The 11,578-nt window shown below is 42.7% G+C and overlaps 1 protein-coding gene across 1 annotated transcript; it reads left to right on the top strand.

Annotated features, from left to right (window-relative positions):
• The first annotated feature begins 9,450 nt into the window (after window positions 1-9,450).
• Window positions 9,451-11,027, top strand: BEX4 (brain expressed X-linked 4). Its single transcript, XM_045804239.2, has 3 exons — window positions 9,451-9,578; window positions 9,979-10,056; window positions 10,434-11,027. The coding sequence occupies exon 3, from the start codon at window positions 10,439-10,441 to the stop codon at window positions 10,799-10,801; it is 363 nt and encodes a 120-aa protein (XP_045660195.1). The 5' UTR covers window positions 9,451-9,578; window positions 9,979-10,056; window positions 10,434-10,438; the 3' UTR covers window positions 10,802-11,027.
• Window positions 11,028-11,578: the final 551 nt, after the last annotated feature.

Genomic DNA, 11,578 nt, shown 5'->3' with positions numbered 1-11,578 from the left:
TGGCTAGAGACAACACAGGAAACAACAAGTGTTGGTGAGGATGTAGAGAAAGGGGAACCCTCTTGCATTGTTAGTGGGAATGCAAAGTGGAGCAGCCACTCTGGAAAACACTATGGAGTTCCCTCAAAAAGTTAGAAATAGAACTACCTTGTGATCCAGCAATTGCACTACTGGGTATTTACCCAAAGGATACAAAAATACTAATTCTAAAGGGATACATGCACCTCGATGTTTATAACAGCATTATCTACAGTAGTCGAGCTATGGAAATGAATAAAGAAGATGTGGTGTATATATATACAATGGTATATTACTCAGCCATCAAAAAGAATGAGATCTTGCCATTTGTAATGACATGGATGGAGCTAGAGAACATTCTGCTAAGCAAAACAAGTCAGTCAGAGAAAGAAATATACCATATGATTTCACTCATATGTGGAATTTAAGAAGCAAAACAAACTAACAAAGGGAAAAGAGAGAGAGAGAGGCAAACCAAGAAACAGACTCTTAATTATAAAGAACAAACAGATGGTTACCAGAGGGGAGGTGGGTGGGGGGTGGGTGAAATAGGTGATGGGCACTGAGGAGTGCACTTGTGATGAGCACTGGGTGATGTATGGAAGTGTGGAATCACTATAGCGTACACCTGGAACTAAAATACCACTGTATGCCAACGAACTGAAATTTGAATAAAAACTTTTTTTAAAAGGAAGTGATAGAAATAAGAAAAACCATAACAGAAATGAAGAGATTCTTTCTCTCCCTCTCCCTCTGCCCCTCTCCCCCCCTAAAAAAAGTGATGGATTAGAGAAAGATGCATCATGCCAACAATAGTCAAAAGAAAGCTAAAATAGCCATATTAATTTCAAACAAAGAGGACTTCAGAGCAAGGAAAATTATCAGGGATAAAAAGAGGTATTGCATGATGATAAAGGAGCCAATTACCCAGGGAGATTTGTCTTGTTTTTCATTTCCATGTGTGGAGTGGGGAAGGAGAGCCAGTACCAGAGTATAGGAGTCACTTGTATACTCTACTTTTATCTTATTTGTTCTTTTTTTAAAAGTTTTATTTATTTATTTGAGAGAGAGAGACAGAGAGAGCCCAAGCAGGGGATGGGGGTGGGGCAGAGGCAGAGGGAGAAGCAGACTCCCCACTGAGCAGGGATCCTGACTCAGAACTCCATCCCAGGACCCTGAGATCATGACCTGAGCCGAAGGCAGATGCCCAACAGACTGAGCCACCAGGCGCGCCTATCTTATTTCTTCTTGATGGAAATTGTACATATCTCTTTCTCTCTCTCCACACACACACTTCCAAGTGTTATGTGTCTAATCATGAAATGTCTGAGTCTTAGGATACGATAAGCTCTGTTTGAAATTATAAAATTGTGCCCCTAAACTTTTCTGTTTCTACCTTTTTAAATTGCCGCCAGCGGTAGATGAAAATTCTCATTTATACATCATACTCATAACAACAACAACAAAAAACCCAGAACTTTGTTTGGTATTTAGAGAATTCTAAAATAAGTCTTGCTAGTTGATGGCTGTGAAATAGTACTCTTTGTTATTTTCAACTCCATTTCCCTAATCACTGTTATAATGAACCATCTTTCCTGATATTTACTGCTCCTTATGCATTTAGGATATTAAACTTTCCTTGGTAGATGGCCTTGTTTATTTATTTATTTATTTATTTATTTATTTAGGCATGCCCTTTTTGAGCAAATATTGTGTGTCAGGCAATGCCAGTCAAAATCATCAGAGACTGTGGACTTGCAGCTAAATTCTTACAGAAGGAGGAGGCTTGTGAAAAGAGATGGATGCATACGCGGACATTCCTGGCTGTACAAAGGCACGGAAGTGAAAACCTACCCGGTGTGCTTGAGGTACACGGTCAGGAGACAGTCTGATATGGCTGGAATGCAGCCTGCATGGAGTGATGGAGTGACTGATGAGATATTCTGACTCACTTTGCAGGATCCCAAATCTAAGTGGCCATCTTTAGCCTTTACGAAAACAGAGCAGAAAGAGACCTTAACAGTTACCTAGACCTGCAGCTCCGGTTTGCACATCAGGTAATGCGGCCCAGAAAAAGCAAAGTACCACGTGGCCACCATGCATCTTTTATGCGCCTAATGGGATTGAGGGACGCAAACTCCAATCTATAGCTTTGTCTCAGACTTCTCATGGGAGCTCCAATCCTGTGTATCTATCAGAAATCTTCAATTGGAGGAAGATAAATATTAGTACAAATCCCCTACTAACCTGTACCACCCAACATGAAACCCCCTTCCCAGAAAGTATAAACTCATTCCTTCCTCATCCTCACAAGGCCACCATCTAAAAAGGAGGTCCCAATGGGAGAGTGGTGAGATTATGGTCCCTGGAGTCAGACAATCCTTGGTGAGATCTCAGTCTTTTACTCACTGTGAACACTGGGAATGATATTTAACTGCTCTCGCTCTCAGCCTTCCTCATTTTTAAAGCACCAGTGTTAGGAACCTAGTGAAGAACTTCACGAGTTGCCAGTTCCCATCCCACTGTGCCTCTTCCATTCGTTAAAAGAGGTATCCTGGACATGAAATGAGAAGTTTGACCCCCAGAAGGAATACTTGAAAAGGTGACAGCATAAAGGGATAGGCATACAAAGTCATTACATGCTCGCAAGAGTCTCTGTGCCAATTTATTATGATAGGATTGGCTGCCTGATAGACCCCTGGAGAGCGTCATTACATCATTTCCGTTTAGTTGAATGATCCTCTAGGTGAGTCTCGGGGAAAGAAAATCTTCCCCTACCTTCCTGTTTCACAAGCTTTTCAGTTGTCTTATTTTGACTTCTAGAGTAACATGTGAAAAGTCTGTGAACTTCAATCTTGAGACGCAGAAGGTGATAGGGAAGCACAAGGTGTGAGATTGACTCGGCTAAACAGAACATTGAAATGAGAGTCAGGAGGTCCTATCATGAAGGCACTTTGGAGCGGTCACTTCTGTCATCGGGCACTAAAATTAAGTTCTCAGACACCATCTGAGCGGCCATGCAGGGCTGCCTCTGCAAGGGAGAGCAGCAGCAGCTGAATCCTGCACATAGCTCTTACTTTGTTTTTTATCAGAAAAGCAAGGACAGATGGCTTCAAGCGTGGGAAAGGAGTACAAAGGGATGGCAAATATCTTGAAGCAGGCTTGCATTCTCCCCTACGCATAGGCACGCAGGGAGTCAGTCATGAGATCAGGGAGGAGCGGGATGTTTGTCGTTAGGTGCAGAAAGGGGGGACTGAGGGTTACATTCTTTCATAGCTCCTAACTTAATGCCCTGCCCCTGGGGATTGTGGGATCCTGCTCTTATCAGACCACTGCATTCAACAGCCCGAGAACAGGAACGCTGCTGACGTTTCAGCTGCATCCACAGTCACTCCTTAGGGCTTATAATATATTGTCTAAGAATAACTCCACAACTTCCCCTACACCAGCCTCATCCATTAAACAAGATAAAAATACTAAGTTCTCCCAGCCACTCAGGAGTACTTAGGATGTTAACCCTTAGAATACCGGGACCAAATCATCATCACCTTCTGTGTACAAAATACCCATTTGCTGTTTTGTGTATTAAGTGACTTTATGAATAATTCACAGAAGTAAAAATAAAGACATAATGGACAATTAAATCAGATAACTTAACAAGAATTTAAATATATCAAACCAGAATTGTATTCCTCATTTTCCTCGCTTTGAAAATACGTATACTCAAGGCATCAGCCTTTGAATACGGCTCACTCATCAGTTTTCATGCCTGAACCTGGAATATATCCATCTGTAGGTGTTGGTTTCTCACTTCTTGCTCTCTTGTATCCCCAATAAGTTCTGCCTTATCTTATTTCTAGTTCTTCTTGTACTTGTATCATCAAAACAGAAATCTTTTCAAAACATTGACAGCTCATAATTTTGTTGAAGGAAGGATAGCCATCTTCTTTGCTCCATAATTGCAAGATATTTTCATTTTTAGATTGATAAACACCAGTTAGAATGACCAGTCCAATGACTTCTTTTTTCATTTCCACATGATCTATTTCCTTCTTCTTACCTGAATTCAACATCTGTTCACTTAGAAAACTTATTGATTAAATACTGGACACATATTAAATATCCAATGTTATAAAAGATGACAGAAAATTGTCCAATGTCCTTTGAGCAAATTGGGATGTTCCTACTTCTTGTTGTAACATATCGTATGACAAGTGACAAACTGAGAACACCATTTATCATTTTGGTCCTTAGAAGCACACTATTCACTAATTGATTTTTGGGTTTGAAAAAATTCATTTAAGATATCATCATTTGAATACTCATAGTTTGAGATATCAATTTCACTATCGATAATGGCATCTAGAGTATTGCTGTCACTGTACTTTTGTCTTCTGATCTAATCATTGTAAAATGAATTCCTCTGTCAATTTACTTTTCTTTGCCAGTATGGGAAGAAAAATGAAAAAAAAATTCTCATTAGTGTTCAGTGAAAGCTGGATTAAATAAATGCAAAGATGGAGTCTCTTAATTTCTTTTGTATTTTTTGAAAAATGGTGTAATACTTTGGACTGTGCAGTAAAAAACTAAATGTGATGTGGTATTATTTTAGTATTGCCTCATTCCTGATGTAAGCTATTCCATCATTCTTGCTTTTTTCTCTTATTTTTTAGTCTTTTTAGTAGAGTTAGGAATAATTAACTAATAATGAAATAATTCTTACATTGAAGAATAGCAAATTGTTTTAAGATACAGGAAAAATAAAATCAATGAGATCCCACATGTTAATTTTACAAAGGGGCCCCTTTCTCCCATGTGGTGTGTGCAAGATAGTATGGGCTTATGTCTATTTAAAAATAAGAGATTAATTTTCTCCTTGTTCTGTGGAAGACTTCTAAGAAAGAGTAGAAATCATAAAATAGCAATCCTTACAAATAGTTTGAAAAGCTCAAAAACAAAAACTGGATCCAATGGACCCTGACTGCTTATCAAAAGTTAAATGAGATCCCATCTGGAAAAGCAATCTGAGGTCCTAGATGATTGGTTTCCCACTAAATACTCCAGCCGTCAAATTAAGATATCAGAACTCTGCACAATAGATAATAGATTAATGGTATAGAAGCAATTTTCCCTAGGAAAACACCATTTTTAAAGGTATGTGTTGGTCTAAGCATGAGCTGCAGGCTACCTTTAATAGAGTCACCTGGATCTTGTTAAAATTGCAACTTCTGAGACCTTACCCCAGACCTGCTGAATCCTTTCGCTGGGGTTTGAGGATCAAGAATCTGTATTTTGAACAATTTCCCTGGTAGATTCTGATGTTTCCTATAGTTTAAAAACAGCTGAATAGATCACATCCAAGATTTCTTTAAGTATTTTGCATACGGTGATCTCTGATTCCATCAATGGTTTTGCCATTCAACTTCAAGTACCTAGTTCTGTTTTGGTGTTTTTGATGGATAACAATCCATACATGCAACACTTGTTTATTGAGTGTTTATTCTTTGCCTACCAGGTTGGCTGCTAGGCAACAAGAGAGGAAAGGCCCTTCCCCTTAGGGGGCTTACATTCTCTTTTGGATACACATAAAGTTAACAACAACCAATGTGATTTCAGTGGGTGAAGAGTGCCCCAAAGAAAATAAAAAAGGGAAATGGGATAGAAAATAACATTTACAGAGAGGGCAGTGAAGGATGTCCAGGGCCACCCAGTTTAACAACTTCAAAGACCACCATGTACTCAGACTATGCCCGATGCCCGGGATCCCGGGAGTTGCACCATGCTTTATCACTAGAGAAGGCCATGCTATGGACATGACTTTTCATCTGAGAACTGGATGACAAGAAAGAGCTGCTGTGTGTAAAAAATCTTTTGACGCTAGACTAGGGAACAGCAGACTCTGAAGTGGGAGTGAGCATGACTTGTTCCCAAAAAAGACGAAAAAAAGCCAGTGTGGCTGGAGCCTGGTGGAAATAGTAGGAGAATTGTGGGAGTTCGGGTTGAAGGGAAGCTAATGCAGGATAAGGAGCAGTACTCAGACCTGGCTAGTAATCTCACTATATTGTCATAGTCAATATACTTTCTCAATATGTGAGAACACTATGGCACAACAACTATTCTCTGCACAAACCTTCAACACTGTCTCACACCTCAACATTCTCAACTGCTCTTTAGGCTTCTTGTTTCTTTGGAAAAGTAGATGCTATCACAGAAGAGATTGCGTATATGCTCCCACTGCCGAACCTACCAAACTACCCACATCAGCAACTATGGCTCCTACTTTCTCTCATATGACAAATCTTACTAAGGCAGCCCCTTCTCATTGCAATAATCACCCACGCTAGGACTGTGATTGTGTAATTATCCCCCTTCTCCCCTGATACATCAATATTCCTCTACCAGATGACTGAACATATTCATGAATGAACAAAGAGATGAACTCATGAAAGATGAAAATTGGGTAGTGGGGGTATAAAAGGAAGTGTTAGTGGGATTCTCAGATGATTCACCTGATCGTCTGGGTGATAGGTAGTAATGTTAGCTGGAATGGGCAACACAGAATGAATCTTTTCTGGAGGGAACATAATGGGCCATCTTGATTTCTCTATACCTTTGTATACCCCAGTGTGGATGTTAAGAATATAGCAAGATATTTGGATCAGAGACTGAGCTAGAGAGGAAAATGTAGGAATCATATATGGGTGGACGGTGATTGAAAATACAGGTATAGATGAGATGGCTACTTAATGAGAGATCATGGCATGAAAGGGTAAGGTGGCCAAAAAACTAGAACCAAGGAGCCCCCAACATAAGAGTCTTCAGTAAATGCATGGGTTGGGGGAGGGGCAAAGGGAGATAATCTTCAAGCAGACTACCCACTGAGCACAGAGCCAGACAGGGGGCTTAATCCCACAACCAATGAGATCATGACCTGAGCTAAAACCGAGAGTTGGACATTTAACCAACTGAGCCACCCAGGTGCCTCTTAAAGAGGATAATTTTTTAAAGTAATTGTATACTGTCATTACGTTGTAGAGAACTGAAACATATAAAGAGAGAAGACATCACAAAAAATGGCAGAGTAGGGAACTCAAAGTTTCCATGACAAAAATGGTCAGAGTCAACTTTTGCAGCACTCTGGAATCTAATAAAAACTTACAACAATGAAAGGAAAACTAGTTGGAGAGAGAAACTCCGGAATTGCCGTAAGAGAGTGCCATGGCATTTTAAATTGCCATCCCGCCATCCCCAACACCCTAGATCAGGTAATGAAGGTTGCTAGTACCAGAAGAAACCTTACGGACCTTATTCTCAAAGAACTGTGTCTGTGGGTCTCTACCATCTGTCAGGTCCTTCTCCCTGAAGGCACGAGGTTTATCTTTATTTTGCCTCAGAGCCTTCCCAGGAGTGGAGAGGCTTTTGTCAAAAGCATTTAAAGGCCTCGTTATTAGACACAGCAGTTTAGAGCAAAGGACAGTGCTGAGAACAAACAATAAATAGAATAAGAAAGCTGGGAGGAAGAGGCTGGAAAAAGGAGGTACATGGGAGAATAAGGGCTTTTAAAAGTTCCCCAATATACAGGGAGATTGAGAAGACCACACATATGCCCAGGATGGGAGGCAAGTGCTTCCAAGGCCTGAGGAGGCCTTCCACCTCTGGCTGGCCTTCAGACTCTGTGCAAGTAGGAAGTGAACACAAATGCAGAGTTGAAAGCGGTCTGGCTAAGCAGTGAATGAGTTCCCCAGCACAGACCAGTCTGCAAAGACTGAGAGTGTTTCTTCTTCTTTTTCTTTTACTGGCTCCAGGTATTAAAAGTAACTGTCAAAACACCAGCTGATCACTAAGCTAAGGCAACAGACTTTAGTGGTACACATGATAAAAGAATACAGACTTCATAAAAACAATTTAGAAAGGTCACTAAACAAACAGTAGCCCACAACAGCTAGCAACAAATCCTGAGGAGAGGGAAGAATATGATGCCCCGAGGTGCCACATCATAATATTCAAAATGTCCAGTTTCAACAGCAAAAAATTATAAAACATGCAAAGAAAGTATGGCCTATTCACAGCAAAAAGGAAATTAGTAGAAATTGTCCCTGAGGAAGTTGGACTTACTAGGGGAAGATTTTAGGTCAACTGTCTTTAATGTGCTCAAAGAGCTAAAGGAAACCATGGACAAAGAAGTAAAATAAACCAGGAGAATAATGTCTCACCAAATAGGGAAAATGAATAAACAGGAAGAAATTATTAAAAGGAACTAACAAAAATGCTGGAGCGGAAAAGTATAGTAGCTGAAATTAAAAATTCAATAGAAAGGTTCAACATCAGATATGAACTTGCAGAATACACTCAGCGAGACACATTGTAGTCGAACTGTCAAAGCCAAGGACAAAAAGAGTATCTTGAAAGGAGCAATACATACTAGGTCTTATTTAGAACCTGATCCAAACAAACTATTGAAAAAAAACTATGACAGAATTGAGAATTTGAACACGGATTGGACATAAAACAGTATTAAGGAATTATTGTTAGGTGTGAAAATGTTATTATGATATAAATACACATATATTATATATATAAATTATATAAATATATGAGAGTCCTTATAGACATGTACTTTGAAATACTTATGCACAAAATGATATTACGACTGGGATTTGCTTCAAAAATAGTTTCTAAGAGTAGGAAGTGGGTAAGGATACACATGAAATATTACTGGCAATGAGTTAACTGTTGGAGCTAGGTGATGAGTACAGTGGCTTTCACTATACTATTTTATTTTTGCATATGTTCGAAATTTTCCATAACAAAAGTTAAAATAAAGTCAGTGTAAACTATAAAAGAACACAATTCTAATCGAAAAAAGAACAAAACAAAAAGGTACTAAGAAGAATTAGAAAAAATTCCATCTATTTCTTGCCCCCTCCCCCCACATACACATTTTGGTGTAGAGAAAACGGTGAACATTGGTAGCCAGGAGGACCACAGGTTGGGAGCAGGGTGGGTGGGACATCTTGCTCACAGATGTTCTTGCATTAATTTTGGTTTTTTTTTTTAATATTGCCTTAAAATGCAATTATCTTCACTACTGAGGTTTTCTGCACCCCCTTAAATTTTGTGCGGGCGTCCTGGAGAGGGGAGGGATGTATTTCGCGAGCAGAAGAGAGCAAGAAGCAAGTCCCCAGGGAAGAAGTGGGAATGGCCAACAGGTCCCTGAGAAGATACTGCCCTTCCCCAGCAGGCAGAGAAAGGCCCAAGAATATGCAAAGAAGGGAGAGCCACAGAGCCCAGGCCGGTGCTGTTAAGAAGAACGCGGCAGCAGGGAGGTGCCGGGCGGGCCAACCGGCTGGGCGCCACCTCGCGGGCAGAAGCCTGCACGGGCTGGGGGCGGGGCCGCTCACGGTGACGAAAGCCTCACGTGACACGCCGCCGCTGACTCCCGCGCCCAGCTGCAGCGTCAGACCGGCCCTCGCTCGCTCACTTCTCGCTACCTGCTCCCGGTGGCCCTGAAGACGTGCGCGCCAGAGGCGGCCCCAGAATCGGAGGCGAAGGGGAAGCAGGTAAGGGACCGGGAGGAGGGGGAGCGTTCCCTGGGCTTGCTGTGGGACAGCCCACGCGGCTCGCGGAGCCCTGCTGGGGGTCCGGCTGCCCCAGGGCGAAGCGGCGCGAGGACCGCAGTCCCCACGCCCCACAGCAGCCCGCGTTTGGCCGCTGCAAAAGGTAGGCCGAGGGCTGGACGGCGGTGAGGCGATGACCCTTCGGAAACACCTGCCTGGTGCACGCCGCGTCCCGCCCCCGTCCTTCTTGGTGTAGGAAATGGTGATCAGCACGGGGGATGGGCCGGCTGGGTGTGGGGGCGAGGCGGCCGTGGGGGGTCCGGGAGGGGCTGGGTAGCGTCGGGTGGGCGCGGAGCGCTCGGCTGCAGCAGCCCCGGCTGCCCCCCACCCCGGTCCTCTGCAGGTGTGCAGGTCTAAGTGTCGCGGCGGCGCACTCTCGGCGAGAATCGGGAGGAAGAGGAGACTGCAAGGATAGGCCCAGGTCGGTGCGGGGCACAGTGGGGCCGGGAGGAACGTGTGGAAAGCCTGAGACCCCAAATTCCCTTCCCACCCCCACCCCACCCCGGCCCCAGCCGGTCCTCCATCTTGGTGCCTGCAGAGGCCTGGGCAGGGATCGGCAGGGAAAATGGTGGGCTTTGGGCGAGGGAGGGGAGAGGAGCGACAGGGAGGGAAGGGGCAGGGCTCGGCCCGGGAGCCCCCTGAAGAGCGTAGAGAGCCTTCCCCGTGCGAGAGTAAAATTTTAAAAAGCCTTTGAGATGCCGGGCTCTGAATTTTGAAAGGTGCGTAGTAGGGCCTCTGTCCTCGGTGCTGATCGTCCCACCAACAGAATAGCCCTTTTTCCGGTCCCTTACCTCCTAGGAGCAATGGCGTCCAAACAGAAACAAGCGGTGAAAAATATCAACGTCGAAAATGCCCAGCAGGAAAACGAAGGAGAAGAACAGGGCCCCGTGAAGAATGAAGAGGAATCACGCAATTTGAGAGGGGGTGAAGGCCAGAAGCATGGAAAAAATGTTAGGCTGGGGCGAATGAGACGACTTGTCCCTAATTTTCGGTGGGCCATACCCAACAAGCATGTTGATCACAATGAAGTGGGAGATGATGAGGAAAAGTTTGTAGGGCAGATGATGGAAGTCAGGAGAAAGACTAAGGAGCAGCAGATGAGGCATCATAAGCATTTCCAAACTCCTGAACCTGATAATCATTATGACTTTTGCCTTATTCCTTGAATCCTAAGGTTTTCTGCGAGGTTAATAATGTGGCCTCTGCTCTACAAGCTTGTAGTTTTGTGATTTACTTTCTCTGTAAACCTTTTGGTGTTTCCACTTACCAGTTTGTAATTAAATATTGTTTTGTCTCTGTTAAACTTTCTGTCCAATAAGGCAATTTCACTCAGTTTTAGGAAAAACTATTCCTTTCATGATATGAAATTAATAAAGCAGTTTAAAAAAGCAATCTTCCACTTTTACCCTCGTCTTTATTTTTTAATACTACCTTTCCTCTCCTAGCTACCTGGACTCAAGATCTCTGGTCTTTGTTTGTTGTTGTTTCCATCCAATGAGCAAGGAAGGATCATACTCATAACTTGACATCTGATATCATTTTAAGAATGTATGTCCTTAGCATAATCTCCTCCAGTGCCGTCCATGTTGCTGCAAATGTTGGGTAATTGTTCTTTCTGATGGCTGAGTAATATTCCATTGTATATATGGACCACATCTTCTTTATGCTAAGTGAAATAAGTCAAGCAAAGAAAGACAATTATCATATGGTTTCACTCATTTATGGAACATAAGAAATAGCAGGGAGATCGGTAGGAAAAGGAAGTGAAGAGTGAAGTGGGGGGTAAAGAGAAGGGGGAATAAACCACGAGAGACTATGGACTCTGGGAAACAAACAGGGCTTCAGAGGGGAGTGGAGTGGGGAATTGGGATAGGCCCGTGATGGGTACTAAGGAGGGCACATATTGCATGGAGCACTGGGTGTTATACACAAACAATGAATCA

The sequence above is a fragment of the Ursus americanus genome, chromosome X, assembly GCF_024610735.1.
Source record: "Ursus americanus isolate L20-20 chromosome X, mUrsAme1.1.p, whole genome shotgun sequence".
Taxonomy (NCBI): domain Eukaryota; kingdom Metazoa; phylum Chordata; class Mammalia; order Carnivora; family Ursidae; genus Ursus; species Ursus americanus.
The sequence above is the reverse complement of the archived record's forward strand: the minus strand, read 5'-3'. Positions and strand labels throughout refer to the sequence as shown.

Excerpts from the sequence above, each read along its gene's own strand:
- BEX4 (XM_045804239.2), top strand. The coding sequence starts at position 10,439 with ATGGCGTCCAAACAGAAACAAGCGGTGAAAAATATCAACGTCGAAAAT.